General features: G+C 38.8%; 1 protein-coding gene across 1 annotated transcript in view; it reads left to right on the top strand.

Moving 5' to 3' along the window:
• The window catches only part of XIRP2 (xin actin binding repeat containing 2), a 113440-nt gene that overhangs the window by 31833 nt on the left and 63558 nt on the right, over positions 1–18049 (top strand). The window contains exon 2 of the mRNA XM_087709500.1: positions 673–833. Within this exon, the coding sequence (XP_087565626.1) occupies positions 777–833 (57 nt within the window). The 5' untranslated portion in view covers positions 673–776. The remainder of the gene's footprint in view (positions 1–672; positions 834–18049) is intronic.

Genomic DNA, 18049 nt, shown 5'->3' with positions numbered 1-18049 from the left:
TTTTTTCGAGTAGTAGAAATTTAACTGTGTCATGTATCATGAAACCATTCCTTTGAATGCACTGTGGTGCTAATAGAAAAGAAGAAGAATGTGTTCAACTTGTTTAGGGAAATCACCTTATTTTTGCGCACTTTAAAAATACAAGAAAAACAACCTTATATGACAACACCTCTCTCCAACGAGAAAAATGGTGGCAAAGAGGGAGAGACCTGAGAACAGAAGTTATAGAGAAAGATGTGAGGCAAAACCCTTTTAAAAATTATGGGATAATTTTAAATTATTTAGAAATAAAGGCCCAGTAAGTATAACAAGCTGCTGGGAAAAGAGAAACACAACCTGACAGCTGGCTACTTGTTGGGTAACTTGAATATTGATAAATTCTGAATTATAACCCTCCATTCTAGGTGGCAATTTTGTGGTGCATGTATGGACATATAAGTATAAAATCAGTCACTTGCGATGGTCCACGGTGCTATTTTTGTGTCTCTTTTTAAATTTTCCACTCAAAGGACTTGTACATGCGTTTAATAGCAATCATACTTCATTTATGCAATGCTGTTTGTATGACCTCTAGGAAAAAATAGAAAATATTTGATGTCTACCTGTAAAATAAGCAATTGTCATACATGTTTGTCCTAGAAAATTTTGACTAGGTTCTATTGTTATTTCAAGGTTCTACGGGCAGTAAAAAGTCTGGTGAAGGGCTTTCAGAAGGTATTAAAGAAAGTGACCACGGACCTCTGGAGATCCAGGAGGCCATCTCCCTGAAAGAAAGGATGGCTTTGTACCAGGCCGCTGCATCTAAAGTAGACATCAGCAACTCCTCTGTTAATGTAAGAAACACACTTTTTTTGCCTAACAGATTCACATCATCCATTCAGACAGCTTTTATAGAGTAAGGTCAATTGTATTTCAGCTTGTCTTTCATTTCTGAATCGTGCATCAAGAGAGGTGGTTTGGTTTGGTTTGGTTTGCACTAATTGTTAATTACAGAGTTCTTTTCCTACAATAAAGAAACATGCAAATGTGCACATTCTTTCTGGCAAACTCCTCCTTTTAAAAGTTCACATTGAAAAGTTTGATTACACTCCTAAAATCAAGTGCAAAATAAAACTAAAGGAGAAAAAGAGAGAGAGAGAAAGAATAAAAAGTGCGAGAAAAAGGAAAAGGGAAAAATAAGAAAAAAATATTTTAAAAAGTGACTTCTGATCTTCGTCACAAATATAAGTAAATTTATAATTCTTCACCTCTCTCTAGTACATTCTTAAACAGCACCTAAAGAAAACTTGCTCTGCTCGATTAACAATTTGGACAATTGGGTGAGGACAACATTGACAGATTGCCCACTCTTCTGCTAATGTTAAAGCGAAACCTGTTTGCACATAGTTTGTGAGAGGCTTTAATATAACTTAATGTAAGCAGTTTTAAAAAAAAGAGTACTTGAATATCATGATCTACCATCTGTCATACCCCACATCTGTCATTCCCAAAAATTCTATCCTTGTTTTCTACCCTGTTGTGGTATCTTTGAATAAAGGTCAATTTTAGAGTAATAATAATAATCATAATAATAATCATAATAATAGATACATTTTCAAGATGCCCTTAACTAAATTCAGAATTTTGTTCTGATACTTTCTCTTTACCGGCAGCAAAGTTTCCTAAATAGCATACCCAGAATGAAATACAAATTCTTGGGCGTAAATGGACACGGTGGAGCTATTTGTAGCAGTAAAAATTGATTGCCCAGCTAGGTGGCAGTGCCTAGCTGACCTTGGTTGATCTCAAAATGCTAAGCAGGGTCAGATAATTCAATTATTTACTCTTGCCAAGAAAATTGTATGAACATATGCATAAACTCACCGTGACTCAAAATTGAATCAAAGGAGACTTTACTCTTAAGAACTGAAGGTGTACCAAGAATTGATAAGAAATATTAAGAAAGACTTCGTCCATTTGCTGCTAAGGGATAACAAACATGATTAGGAGATAGACTCTTGGGGCTGGTTGTGAACGTATAAGTAATTCCAAGAGAGCTCAGGAAAATAAATTGCTCTTCGCAAAGTTAATAATGTAGGTCAGAGGTTCACTGTTGTGCACCCATTCAGTAACTATTTTCTGCTCAAAAATGCTGATGTCCACTCCATCAGAGAAAATGTTCTCTCAAATTAAACTTTAGTTCATTATGAGCCTTCATGTCGAAGACTCATAAAACGATGTTTGGAATCATTTTACTTTGAAACATTTTGGGAAAGCCAAAGAAGAAAAAGCATGCAAACATTGTCATTCCAGAAAGTGAAGCAAATGTTTAAGCAATTCATTTTGTAACTCAAAAAGAGTCTTCAGTAAGTCAAATCAAGGGTGCATAAAAGATGTTTTATCCACGCAATGCATTTGTTAACTCTGTATGAGAAATAAAACTTACCCATCAAGCTTAACATTACATAACTTAGCTCTGGTTCAGTGGTGGGATTCCACATTTTTACTACCGGTTCTGTGGGTGTAACTTTATGGGCGTGGCTTGGTTGGCATGGCAGGGGAAGGATACTGTAAAATCTCCATTCCCTCCCCACTCCAGGAGGTTACTGCAAGATCCCCATTTCCTCCTGATCAACTGGAACTCAGGAGGCAGAGAATAGATGGGGGTGGGGTCAGTCAGAGGTAGTATTTACTGGTTTTCCAAATTATTCAAAATTTATGCTACCGGTTCTCCAGAACTGGTCAAAATATGCTGAATACCACCACTGCTCTGGTCTAATGGGAACATGGAGATCTCTACCTAGGGTATATTTCAATCTGAAGGCTACTCTCCATACAAACACAGGGGCCCTTTCCCTAATTATAGTATGAAAACCGGGATGGATGATGTTTTAAGTCAAAGTCAAAGAAATTGGGGGATTTTTAAAAAATCCTCAGTATTTACACTTGAATATCTATAAATGCAACTATTATAAGAACATAAACTAAGAAGATGTAATCTAATTGATGTTAATCCCTAAAATTTTTAACAGGAGACTATTAACTGCTACCAAAATAATTGCTGCCAAGCAATATAGAAATAAAATCAATCAATCAATCAATCATCTTACAATTTCATAGCATATGGAAGCATAGCATACCCACAGGCTATGACTGATAGTAAGATGTATCATAAATCATACTGCCAGCCTTTGGAAGGGATTATTTTAATTCAATATATCCAATTAGTTTTCTTCCTGATGCTATAGGTACAAAATCTATTAGAAGTAACTTAGTCAACAAAGAAACCAGAACTGTTTATGATGTTGCTGTTGGAGACAGATTTTAAATAATTAGCAATTAGAACATTAATGCTAGTTATGATAAAATTGTTACTTCTTTAATTTTTTAAGGAATTTGAAATATCAGTTACATTTCTAAAAGAATAGTAATAGAAATTTTGATGACTGGATCAAATTATGATCACTGGTATAATTAGCCATTTATTTATTTCCACATCTTTTAAAATGCCTGATTACCAGTGAATTGGACACTTTTTCCTTAGAAAAGCTAGAACAATAACATGAATGAACAAGAGCTTTCCATCCAGAAAAAGAAAAACTATACAAAACAAAACTAATGTTATAGAGGCTTAGCATCAGAGGTGGCATTCAGCAGGTTCTGGCCAGTTCTGGAAAACTGGTAGTGGAAATTTTGAGTAGTTTGGAGAACCAGTAAATACCACATCTGAATGGCCCTACCACCATCTATTCTCTGCCTCCCGAGTCCCAGCTGATCGGGAGGGAATAGGGATTTTGCAGTAATTTTCCCCTGGAATGGAGAGGGAATGGAGATTTTACAGTATCCTTCCCCTGCCATGCCCACCAAGCCACGCCCACCAAGCCACACTATGCCCACCAAGCCATGCCCATAGAACCGGTAGTAAAAAAAAATGAATCCACCATTGCTTAGCATCTTTCTATTCCAAAGTCTGGGAAAATAATTGGGTTTTCAATGCCTTCCAGAACCTCATCAGTGGTTCATTTCACAGTCAGCCAGATGTTCAGACTGGATTTGTCATTTTATCTGCCAGTCGAGTCCTTCCCAAGGACCTGATATAGGCATATGTTGATGTTTCATAGTATTAAGGGTATCATCACAGAATGTAAGCTGTTCCAAGTAAAGCTGCCTTTTACTATTGACTCATGATGAATTTATCAAACAAAGAAAAACAAATATAAAAATGTTCATGGTGGAAAGAGGTTACAAATGAAATTTAAAAAGCTGGTTTGAAGCTATGAAGATCTTTATGGCTTGGCATTGGTTTACGTTGCTCCTCTTGAATTGGCATATCCACACTGATCTTGCTGGAAGATCAGTGCAGCTGTTTCTCTCTCTCTCTGTGTGTGTGTGTGTGTGTGTGTGTGTGTGTGTGAATTTGAAGTCATTGTTCTTGTCTAATGAGGCTAGCCTTCCAGAGTGGTCTGTCATAGGACATTTCATTGGCTCCAAAGTTACAGTATTTGCCTTCCAGAAACAACAAACACAGCTATTGTTTTGAGCCCTGTAGACACTATATATTTTTTTATTTTCCATGGTTATGTTATTGTCTTGTTTATGAGCCACTGAGAATCCATTTATGATTACAGCGGGAGATCAGTTTGATTAATAAATAAACAGTGAGTAGTAGGAAAGATGTTAAAGATTTAAGCTTTTTGTCTTCACACGGCGGTCTTCTTGTGATTTCAGCACCCAGCAGCAGTTTTATTTACAAAGAAACAACAACAACAATCCCCAAAAAGAACAACCCAAAATTCATTCCATTTCAAGATAAGCAGCCTGATTTTTGCCTAGTGACAATAATGGAGTATTATTACTGAATAACAACCCGTGTGCAAGGACTGAGTACAGAAGAATAGAAAGCACTCATAAAATTTCCCCACATTTTTTTTATTTCAGCATCACACTGCTTCCAAGGTTTTTTGTTGTTGTTGTTGTTGTTGTTTTGCTTGTTTTAGATCTGTAGCTACTGTAAATAGAGTTTATGATATTGGAATTCTTTCTAGAAGAAAAGCTACAGCATACCATGCAGACTGCATAAAAAGTGCTTTCTATACTGTGTTTATAAAATTTTAAAAATGCCACACATCTCAATGTTTCACTTAGATCAATATGAGAAATTTGGATTATTTGAATTCTCCCAGCCCTGTTAAAAGTAGTGAACTTCAAAACTGACAACAAAATGAAGAAAACCATGAAGGGTACATATTTCTTTTGACTCTGTTTCTGGATATGAAAAGAGGTCTAAAAGAGGTTACGTTTAAATTATCACTTATTTAATATTTTCCATATTCTCTGTGTTTTAAAGATTTATTCAAATATGCATTGATCCACAAGAAATTGAAGATAAAAATGTAAGCAAAATTATTGCACAATAGAAACTATGCAAAAGGAAAAAAAAGAAGTGTAACTTAACAGACATACAAACACATTTAGTATACTTTTAAACTAAATATTTGGAATCGTATGGGAGATGCAACATTTTAAAGATCCATGCTTAGTGTAGCTTAACTAAAAAACAGAGGTAGAAAAAGAGAGAATTAGGAATTATGTTGTTGCCATAATCAGAAATGGAGACCAAAGGTGAATAAAACAATCTTTAGCTGAAGGAGTCTTCCGGAATCTTTACTGCTGTGTTCATTTTTCAGCCAATTCCATTTCCCACACCATTGATCCAAAGAAAGATATACTTTAGTTTTCCTCTGTTTTTCTGTAATAAATCTGACTCTCTACGAATAGTAATTGAATTCGTTTCTTATCCTTTGCTAATTCTTGTGTCACACCATCTTAAATGTCCTGGCAAATCTAGACAATAAACCTATACTCACAGTCCTAATTAAGAATTGTGTCATCTTTCTAATTTATTCAAAAACTTTCCATCAAAACAAGCAAGTCAATGGCCATTGCCACTAGAAATAGCAATGCATTCCAATTGGATTACAATCCAACCCCATCTAGAAATACTTTGAGTAATACAGTGCAATTTTAACGTCCACTGTATTGTTTATGAAGTGTTGGTGTCATGCCAAAAACAGTTTTAGGAGAAATGTTAAGTAATAATGTTTTTCAAATGGATTCAATCAGGTTCAGACCACAAGCCCTTTCCCTATTTTGTTAAAAACTCTGAAGACAGCCAACGGTCATTGTCTTACCTAGCATTTTCTCGCAGGTGCAGGGTTCCTTTTTTGGATCAATGAACACCATTTCACATGATCAAACACAGCAACTGGGTCCAACTGAACAATTTTTGATGTCTGCATTAATTGAGTCCTGCCACCTGAGAGCCACTTGTGCTTGTTGTAAAGCACTACATATAACACAAAGCAGTTCCTTTACATTAACTACAATAATACGTACAGACATATTTTTCAATTTGTTAATATTTGATTAATAAGATCTCATGCGCTTAAGAAAAATATGGTACATTTCCTTCTTTTCAAATCAAGCTAGAAACTTGTAATCAGCTTTATTTTTATGTGTTTCACTGTTCTCAATCAACAGAATGAACAGAAAATAACATTTTAGGAAAAACGATAATCTGAATAGCAATATGTATAAATGACAGGGAAAAAAGGTTATTGCTGAAAAAGATCTCTGCCAGGTGCTTCACAGAGCAGAGACCCCCCCCCAAAAAATTAGGAAGTAGCTCTTGAATAGTCTCATACAGAATACAGAATAAAAGAGTTGAAAGGGACCTTGGAGGTCTTCTAGTCCATCCCCTTGGCCAGGTAGGAAAAACAGTATCATTTCAAACAAATGGTCATCTATCCATTTCTTCTTAAAAACTTCCAGCATTGGAGCATTGACAACTTTGAGAGGCAAGTTGTTTCACTGATTAATTGTTTTAACTGTCAGGAAATTTCTCCTTAGTTCTAGGTTGCTTCTCTCCTTGATTAGTTTCCATTCATTGCTTCTTGTCCTGCCTTCAACTGCTTTGGAGAAGAGGTTGCCTCCGTCTTCTTTGTAGCAGCCCTTGAGATATTGGAACATGGCTATCATGTCATCCCTGGTCCTTCTTTTCATTAAACTTCAATCCAAGGAGGGCTGCAACAGTCACACCAGTCTGGTTGATAAAAGTGCTTGCAATACTTTGGCCATAGCTTGTGCCTCTAGTGACAAGAGGAGTCTAAAACCATTTCCAAGCCACCAACGTCATCCTTTGGGGGATATGTATAATCTATGCAGAACCACCTGATAAATATGGCATATAATTAATTAAAACTTACTTTATATCCTTTCATAGGTGAAATTTATTCAGTTCTATTTAGAATTGAGTTAGTTCTGCTGGTGTTTTCATAAAATCTCTAGGTTATATGAGATCATTCTTATATTAAATTTACCCTAATATTTTGTGCTAATATTTTTGTAGAGTACCCTGTATCTGCTCCAACATAAAGAAGGTGACTGATTATAGCTCTAAAATTGTATCCAAATTCGGCTTCCAATAACAATTGAATGATATGAACATGCATAATAGCAAACTTAGAAGCACATTTTTGATATATTGTATTTCTATTATGTGTGTTGTATTCCTCATCCAGAAGGATTTTAGAATCAAAACCAAAACAAAACTGAAATTAACAGTTTTCTTTACCTATAGTTAGCCACCAATTTAAAATTTGCTCCATCTACCCATAAGATTCAGGGAAAGTTTAAATTAAACAGAACACAACTTCTACAATATCATTCTTAAAGAAGGACTAAAATTGTATTTGGGAATCCACAAACTATTTTACATTGAGCTCAGTGCCAGGTGATTACATGAACATACTGTATCCATATGGAGATTATTTTCTGCTAGGTTTTTGTTTTTTTAGAATTTATTTTTACTTTCCAGGCTTGCCTGCACCTCTCAAATTCCCCAGCACAGAATGCCATCCACATACTAAATAGCCTGCTCTTGTTTAGCTTCTAGGCTGAGGCAAATTGGCCAGGTGCTTCCACCTACTCAGACAAGTGATAACTTATAACTTGTGCTTGTTAAAATCTCTGACAGTCACCCACATTCCAATTTTCATAAAATGTGAACAACAAAAACAGTTTGTTGCTTACAAATCCAATCCTTGACAATTACATGCACTTCCATAGCAACAATGGTTAGCAGCCCCCAAACGGATCCATGAAGCATTAAAATGCTGAGAATCCCACAGGAGCCAATGTGACTGACAAATGTTGGAGGGTGAGAAGGAAAAAAAGTATCAACATGAACCATCCTACTTCCCATGTATACCTTGCATGGATGTATACCTTAAACGTACATCAGGTACTAAAAAAAATACTTTCAATATTCTATTAGCAAGGGCTGCCAAAGTGATCTCCCCCCCCCCCCTCGCTAGTCAATTAAAACCTATGGTGATGTGCTAGCTTGAGTCACAAAGGCAGAATTTCTTCCCAGGAGGAGAAGAGTGATATTTCCACCAATGGGAAACCAAGTCATCCCCAAGCTTTTCAGAGCTCAAGCGTTTCATCTATAAAGCTATTGAACTGTAGCTGAGATAGAAATAAATTGGTTCAACAAAGATGACAGGATGAGATCACAGGGCACAGAGCTGATCATTAGTGATACGAATGCAGACTTCGGTTTTGCTCGATGGTCCTCTTTAATGGAGCCAGAATGTGATTTATCGCTGCTTACGTTTCATAGATTTGCATTTGGAGTTTTGAAAGAACGTGGATAATTTTTTAAACGTTGGACGAACTTCTTAACATCATTCAGCTAGTAGGATGATTAAAGGTAAAGGTTCCCCTCGCCCATATGTACTAGTCATTCCCGACTCTAGGAGGCAGTGCTCATCTCTGTTTCAACGTTGAAGAGCCAGCGCTGTCCGAAGACATCTCTGTGGTCATGACTAAATGCTGAAGGCGCAGGGAATGCTGTTACCTTCCCACCAAAGGTGGTTCCTATTTTTTTACTTGCTAGGTTGGCAGAAGCTGGGACAAGTAACCGGAGCTCATTCTGTTACGCATCGCTATGGATTCAAACTGCTGAACTGCTGACCTTTTTGATCGATAAGCTCAGCGCTTTAGCTGAGCCACTTGGGGTTAATACTTCCCCCAAGGAGGATGTAGGAGGAATACTGGGGTCCAAACTCTGTAGTGTTGCCCTAGATGGCAGATTGGAAAAGTCTGAGTTACGGTAGTTTAATGTGTAATAGTTTCTGTGTGTATAATAGAAGAGATTCTGAATGTTGACCTGAGGAGATACGAATGACCAAAAGAAAGGCACTAAAGCAACACTTCCTTGATATTAAATATTACTGGGGATTTACCAGTTGCATGGTGCTGCTTTCAAGGACTTCAATTGGAATGGGAACTGAGAGTTCTAATGTCTTGGAGGGGGTATGAGAACAAGGCTCTAGAGAATAATAGAATAACAGAATCTCCTGCTTGAGGAAGGGCTGGACTAGAAGACTTCTAAGGTCTCTTCCAGCTCGTTCATTCTATTTTATTCCAGTCTGGCTAAAGACTGCCATCCTTCCCCTGCAGCTAACAGAGTGGGAAGGGACCTTTGAAGTCTTCTAGTCTGACTTCAATCTTGGCTTAAGCAGGAGACCTTATATCATTTCAGACGTGGCTGTCCAGTCTCTTCTTAAAAGTCTCCAGTGATGGAGCACCCACAGCTTCTGGGGGCAAGTCATTCCACTGATTAGTTGTTCTCACTGTTAGAAAATTTGTCCTTAGTTCTAGGTTGCTTCTCTTCTTGACTTGTTTCCATCCACTCTTTCTTGCCTTGCCTTCTGGTGGTTTGGAAAATAGTTTGAAATATCAACCCACATCCATATCTCTGTTGGTGCCACTGTATCCTAAAGGACCAGATTTGTATAGATGTGGAGACCAAATATATTACCATTTTTGAGTCTCTGAAAGGGATCATATTTTGCCACATTCTCAAGATTTTTCTGTTTTTAATTCGTTCTTGCATTTAATTTTTCCCAAATACATGAATAAATCATTGTATCATCAACCCTCAGGCAAGAAATGGCCTATCTATCATATACAATTAGTATCTAACATATTGCTGTATCTAACATATCTAACAAGAGCCAAGGTGGCGCAGTGGTTAAATGCAGCACTGCAGGCTACTGCTAGATCAGCAGGTCAGCGGTTCAAATCTCACCGGCTCAGGGTTGACTCAGCCTTCCATCCTTCCGAGGTGGGTAAAATGAGGACCCAGATTGTTGGGGGCAATATGCTGACTCTCTGTAAAACCGCTTAGAGAGGCCTGAAAGGCCTATGAAGCGGTATATAAGTCTACTGCTATTGCTGCTATTGCATCAGTACCGATTGGCATTTCATTTTTGCTCCGTCCTACACAATAATGTTTCTAATTGTGTGTTACATTCTCCAATGCAAGAGAATACTTGCTCGTTCCCATCTTCGTTGGAGAATGCTCCTCTCTAATGCACATAGGAAGACTTGCTAGAACTGTCGTAGAAATATCCCAATAAAAGGTACAAGAGGCAGGAACACAAATAATAATTATTACTTTAAGATTCCGAGGTTTATTTGATGAGCAATTTGGAACATGAACAGCCATCATAATACAACTAGGAGCCCTGGTGGCGCAGTGGTTAGGGTGCAGTACTGCAGGCTACTTCAGCTGACTGCTAGCTGCAGTTTGGCAATTCAAATCTCACTGGCTAAAGGTTGACTCAGCCTTCCATCCTTCCAAGGTGGGTAAAATGAGGACTCAGATTGTTGGGGCAATAGGCTGACTTTGTAAACCGCTTAGAGAGGGCTGTAAAAGCACTATGAAGCGGTATATAAATCTAAGTGTTATTGCTATTGCTATTGCTAACTTATATCAATAACCCATTGCAATGAGGTCCACTGACATAGCTGAATCCAGCAAGGAGTAGCTATGGCCAGTAGCCCTGAACTCATCCCAAGACACTCTTTTTATGCTTTTCTGCACACATTTCACAACTTACTTTCTTGTTCTTTCTTACTGACAGACAGTCTCCACATATACCCATGTACATCTCAAACTTCTATACACTGACTACTTTCAGTTCCTTATTTCTCATGGTTTCATCCTTCTATGTCCAAATATATTTCAAAACTATGTACTTTGCAAAATCACATTTCACAGCAACGGCTCAGCAGGATTATAAATAGTTCTGATACACTTTGAAATCTTTCTAAAACTTTGGTTTGTGTGGCTTTTTAGGGCCTGCTTTTTCCACTTAGGCCTTATTGATTCTAACAGATTAATAGGCTATATTTTTGTTTCTCACAGAACGAACCATACTAACAAAATCTAGTTAACTATAATTAGTTAATTGCAAATCAAAGCAAATTAAATGTTTTCTGCTGAAGAAAGTTTTAAGCTGTTCAGAGCTTATTATGCTTATTTGAGCTTTCCCCTGGCATTTCCTTTTTTTTGCTTCTCACTTTTTCTGTGCTGTTTTTTGTGCACCAAGTAAATGAGAATGTGGAGAAACTTAAAATGTTGAAATAATTCTTGATATTATACTTGGGTTAATACTTCTACTGCTTTAAATGGAACGTGTTTGCTTTGCTGTTCATTTAAAACTTTGACCCATATTTTGGCTGGCCCCCTTCCATGTATGGGATGAGGACAATTGCTTTCATTGTCTTATCCGATAAAAGCTCCCATTTATGCCATTTAAGCTATCAAAACTTAACTGGATCTCACAGTGACATTAATTTACTTTTGCTTGAACAGGATATCAGAAAAGACAGTGACTATTTTCTAGGAGCCCTTTATATAAGTACCATCCAACAAAGAGTTTAAAGAGTGTCAGATAAAAATGGCCCACCACAAATCATTGCGATTTCACTGGCTTGTGCTAGGCATGCATGAAATGGTTGCTTGATAATATAACTGGCTGTTCACACTTGCTGTGCCAAAACATAGATCTTCAGACATAGCTTTCATGTCTTTGGGTCCTTCGAAAAATAAGGCTATTTTGCTAGGCTATGCCTTGTTGCCCCTCAGATATATGCAATGGAATCTCAAAATGACTTGGATGTTTCAAGAAAATGTCATTCCCTGGTAGTTCTGAATTATTTTTTAAAAAGCTCCTATATCAGCTCCCAATGGGGAAGGAAGGAAGGAAGGAAGGAAGGAAGGAAGGAAGGAAGGAAGGAAGGAAGGAAGGAAGGAAGGAGAAAGAAAAAAAGAAAGAAAGAAAGAAAGAAAATAGAATATCACTATAACTCTCCAGATAAATATATAAACTCAAAGTCAACAGTCCCGTTATTACTAGGAAAATTTCCTTTTTGTGTATTATTTATAGAGGTGTTAAAATCAAATTTGATTCAATTTGCAGAGGTACTAATAGAAATATAATATAATAATAATATAATATAATAATAATATGATATATCATATCATATGGTATGATATATCATATCATATTATAATATAATATAAAAAGTGCCTACCATCCCTGTTCTACTGTCCCCACTTATTCGTATCCATTTCCTGTATTCATAATCATGTTTATACTTATATCTGGTATCTTATACATGCTTGACAAAACAAACAAGCAAACAAAACAAAACAAAACAAAATAAAATAAAGATCTGGAAATAGTAGTTGAGTGTATTCTGAGTAAGTGGTGTAGCAACTTTAGAGAAATGCAACTTTAAACTGCTTCAACAGAATTGTACTTGTACGTAAATCATGAGAAGTAATTGTTCTATTTATTGTACATTGATCAGATCCCAAGCCAGGTACTATGTTACATGGTGGATATTCCTTTTTAAAGAAACTGCCGTAGAGGTTCAGAGAAGGGCAAGGATTGTCAAGGAGCTAGAATCATAGTCCTTTGAAGACAGGCTGAAAGAGCATGTTTATCCCTGAAGAATGGGGACAGAAAGGGTTATGATACTTATTTTCAAATGAGTGAAATGGCATGAATATAGAAAGTCAGGAAGGGTTCTGGGCAGTGGTAGGATTCAAAAAATTTTACTACTAATTTTGTGGGCGTGGCATGATGGGCATGGCAGAGGAAGGATACTGTAAAATCTCCTTTCCCTCCCCACTCCAGGGGAAGGTCATTGCAAAATCCCTATTTCCTCCTATCAGCTGAGACTTGGGAGGCAGAGAATAGTTGGGGGCATGGTCAATCAGAGGTGGTATTTACCGGTTCTCTGAACTATTCAAAATTTCCACTACCAGTTTTCCAAAACTGGTCAGAACCTGATGAATACCACCTCTGGTTCTGGGGTGCAAGACATAGAAATAAGGGATGCCAGTTGTAAGAAGACATACATTGAATGTTTTAAAAAGTTAAAATTAAATGTTAAAGAAAGTTTTCTAACAAACTCTTGGAAGTGGAACAAATCACAAATAATAGATGAGCTTGACGTCCTGAGAAGTCTTAAAATAGAGGGTAGAAGGCTATCTATTGCGGATATGTGTGTATTATGTATGTATGTATGTATGTATGTATGTATGTATGTATGTATGTATGTATGTATGTATCAGAGGTGGGTTGCTCACAGTTTGGCCCAGTTTGGCCAAACCGGTAGTGGTATTTTGGCCTGGATCGCAGAACCGGCAGCGACCCAGGCTGGCCATGCCCCCAAACCAGTTCCCTGTTCGCCGCTGCTGTTCCTGGAATGTTGTTTAGTAGTGTGTGCATGTGCAGTTCACTGTAAATTGTTCTGCGCATGCGATTAATAGATTCAGACAGTGCATAAAGCATATTCAGTTGAACAAAGGGGATGGGGCAGAAGAAGGAAAGGAACAAAACCATCCATACATAACTTCTTATTGTTGTATGGAAAAACTGAGTGATCTTCAATAGGCACTTAATGAGGTAGTTGAAAGTACTGTGTGAACTCAGCAGTATGAGCATTTCAAAAACCAGCCTGCAAATGTCTGAAATGTATCATTCTGTCAATTCAGTCATGGTGTAAACAGCATAAACCTAGTATGTAATAGGAGGATTTTAACAACGCACCAAATCACTCAGGTATTCTATATAGGGCATGGCAGACTAGGTGGATGTGGCTGACTGGGTGGGCATGGCCAGCTTGACTCCACTCCTCAAACTGCTGGAGTGTTTCCTCTTTGCACTTGGTATACCAGGCCGAAGCCACGCTGGCCCAATGTTTCCTCTTTGCACTGGGTGGACTGGGCCAAAGTGATGTGGGCTGGCCCGTTACATTTTCCAGGATGGCTCCGCGGGCCAGATCTGACCACAGTGTGGGCCAGATGTGGCCCACCATCCTTGTATTTGACATCCCTGTGTTAGAGCAACTATGAAAATGGCAACTAGGATTCCTGAACACAGAAGACTCAGAGGTATCCAATGACAATGATTTTAGGATTACCCTAAAATACATAGTCATCCTTTTACAACAGGCAAATTTTGCAATTCCCATATTTGGAACTCTGCCTTGTCAACATTCAAATTGGTCATCAACCACTACATTTCTGATTCTGTGCATTAATTTAGAACGTTTTCTCTTTCCTGGTTCAAATATAATGAGGTAAACTATCTCCAGTGACTTCATAAATATGTCAGCACTGACTTAGCAATATGCAGAAATAGTTACTTAATACTATTCTGCAAACCCATTCCTGAAATTTAGAATAGAGCTACTATAAAAACAATGTCCATAGGATCAAACCACTGAGAGGTCAGTCAGGCTCCATAATCGTATCCCCTCTGTCAGGATGACACAGGTCAATTTGTTCTAACCTAAATATCAAGCCAGATCCAGATTCGGGACTGAGATAATCATTGTTCTCCATTAAGGTCTGCAGTTGCAGACCCCATCTTCTCAGACACTAGGTAAAGAACACAAAGGAAAGATATTCATTCCTAGGTATTAGTGAGTTTCCATAGGAAGAGTGACAGAACCTGGGATACCACCACTCCATATGCTAAACTAAAAACTAAACAAGGGCATGCTTTATTTTACGCATAGGCCCATATACGTACATAGGGACAGGAGTGGGCTTCAAAAATTTCAGCAATGGATTCTCTGCCTGGTTGCTGGGTAGGCATTGCCATGGTGGCCTGGCCTAGTTGGCCTCCTGCACCACGGAGGGGGGGGGATTTTTTGCCTTCCCCAGGCTCCAGAGGCTTTCCTCGAGGAGGGCAAAAACTATCACCCCAGGCTCCAGAGATCTTCCAGAGGCTGGAAATGGGCCTGTTTCGGCCTTCCGGAACTTCCAGGAGGCCTATTTTTCCCGTCCCTGAGCCTCCGTGTGGGCCCTGCACTTACCTCGCATCCAAAATGGGCTACGTGGGGACTCCTGGGAGGGGCAGGGTAAGAAAGGCGGGGTGGGAGGTGCCAGCCAGGGGTGGGATTTGGAGGTTCTCCAAACCAGCCATAATGTTAGCTACGGGTTCTCCTGAACCCAAGCAAACCCATAGCAGCCGATTCCTGCATAGAGAGGTCTGTTATAAAAGTGTAAATTGCAGACTTTTCCACTAGGAGAGCCTCAACATTAATTTTGAGTTCTCAAGCAACACATTTGAGAGTACATTGATCAAATGTGATGCTGTATGTCCAAAGTGTACCTGCTAACCCAGTGGCAGAAATGCAGGCTGTAAGGAAGTCATATTTCTGTGAACCTCAGCCCACCTCTCAATCTGAGCTAATGCTACACTGAAGGCGGACAGAGATGAGGCACCACAGCATCAGCCAGTTATTTGGATCTCCACAACACAGATCAAATCTGCTTCCTTACCTGAAATCTAGTCACAGGATTTTTGAGGGAAAATAGTTGTGGGAAAGCATGTTTCTACTTTGTTTTCTAGAACTTGATTTCCCAATTTATTTTTGAAGCTGTTTTGGGAGATAATTTACCAAATCCACAGCTCCAAAGTTCCTACGTGAACTCATACTTGCCCAAAAACATATTTCACAAAAATCCCTCAATCCATTCTGCAGATATATTCCCTTGTTTGTTTGGTTTTTTTCCAGAAGCTAACAAGCACAGTAGAAGATTTGCAATATGTGTGTGTTTATCTGTTTTTCACAGCTTTACGATACAAGAATGCTAGCAGGAAATGTACAGTTCTTTCACACTGGCATCGGAGGAGCGAAACACACATCCATCCACCATACGTGAACAATGGTGTATATGAAACAAAAGAAATGTATATATTGACATGCAAACACTATTGTACATGCAATGCAGTTTTAGGAGGAGCTGTTTCAGTTGGAGAAGCAGATGGTGGGGGTTATTTTTCTACTCCAATTCTCCCAATTTCTCCCAAAATTGCTCAGTGGGGAAAGCATTTTCTCATCACTTGCTTTTCTTCAGAAATAGCATTCCTTTGTGTGGAGTGTATCCCAAGCTGAGCATGCAGGCCCAGTAACACAATTCCAGACAAAACATTGAATTCGGTGTAACTGAACATAAATCAGTTGTGAAATGGCAAACCTACTTATGTGAAGTCAAAGATAGGACTGTACGATCTCTGTATCTTCCCGCATAATTTCATACCAACATTTTCCAGCTAAACCATCAGATCTTCATGATCTGTTGCTGTGCTGTTTTTTTTTCCTTGCACCTTTTTCTGTCTTAACCCAGTTGATTCCGTCTGATGGGAAAGGTAACAATAGGTGACCATCACTTGTCACAACCAGCCAACCATTTCCTGGAACCTTCCAGCTTAAAAACAGATGGTTACTCCATAGAGGGACTCTCCTTAAAAAGGGCTGCATGTTTCCCTCCCCACTAAAAATGGCAAAGAACAATTCCATCTTTGTACCCTAAGCAGCTGCTGCATTTAGAGCACAGCCACTTTAGACTGATGAAGAATGGCTCTATTCTGTGTAGTGGGCTTCAGTAAGCAAGATCCAGACCAGCATAGCTGTAACAGCGTTTATTGACTCAAAATGGAGCTGAGGAATTGCAGGCAAATGGCTGTGACTTTTACTCTAGGCCCTATAAACCAATCATAGAACTATAAAAATGGCCGCCCAAATATAAATGTTCTAAATTTCCCTCCAAAATAGTTGGGGTCATCTAAAGGTTAGTTTCACTTTAACACAGTTCACACAACTATGTACATTCAATACATAACAGGCTCCTTTTGTAATTACAGCTGCTGTGTGTGACATTTTTAAATAGCAGAGTTACAGCAAATAGTTTATACTTCTATTACATTTATTCAGGGACGTGCAGTCAGGGGAGGTAGTGGAGGCAGGGCCTCACCACTGTCATCATGAAAAGAAAAAAAATGTAAAAGGAAAAAGGCTGAGGTAGTTGCTGCCAGAGTCACAGTGGATGACTCTGCTTAGTGCTTAACTGTGTAAAAAAAGCCTCTAAAAAGTGCCCTCTACAGGGGGCGGCAGGAGAACGAGGTGCCTCATTTCGTCTGACTTTATGATCACTCGAGCAGAGCTAAACAAGGATTAAAAGCCGAAAAATTCCTTATGTAGATGAGGCACGTGGTTCTCTTGCCTCCTATAGAAGGCATTTTTTAGAGGCTTTTTAGAGGCTCTGGTATCAACTAGCTCAGTCTGACCTCAGAGCTCATGCCTTTCTCCTTTTACATTTTTTTCTTTTCATGATGGCAGGCAAGAGCAGAGTTGAAATCCTCTGTGAAACAGCTGGAAAAGGTGCGTGTGTGGGTCGGAGGGAGGGGGGAGGAATTCAAAAAGTTTGATTGCATGCAGAGCCACGTTGCCTTTTCAAACACACACACACACACACACACACACACACACAGCTGGATAAAAGTATATAAGCCCAGCTTCACTGATTACAAGTTTGAAAAGGCAACGTGACTCCACCTGCAATCAAAGGCCCGGATCAGAAGGCAGCAGGGGAATGGGGGGGGGGGGGGTATGGCAGAGGAGCTGCTTTCAAGCCATTGGAAAATATATCCAATCCAACTTCTGTGTGGTGAGAGCCAAGGTGGCGCAGTGGTTAAAATGCAGCACTGCAGGCTACTGCTAGATCAGCAGGTCAGCGGTTCAAATCTCACCGGCTCAGGGTTGACTCAGCCTTCCATCCTTCCGAGGTGGGTAAAATGAGGACCCAGATTGTTGGGGGCAATATGCTGACTCTCTGTAAACCGCTTAGAGA

Source organism: Thamnophis sirtalis, unplaced genomic scaffold (assembly GCF_051295495.1).
Source record: "Thamnophis sirtalis isolate CommonGarterSnake01/CBP01778 unplaced genomic scaffold, rThaSir2_p1.2 scaffold_1, whole genome shotgun sequence".
NCBI classification, from domain to species: Eukaryota; Metazoa; Chordata; class Lepidosauria; order Squamata; family Natricidae; genus Thamnophis; species Thamnophis sirtalis.
Note: the sequence above shows the minus strand (reverse complement) of the source record. Positions and strands in the feature narration are given on the sequence as shown.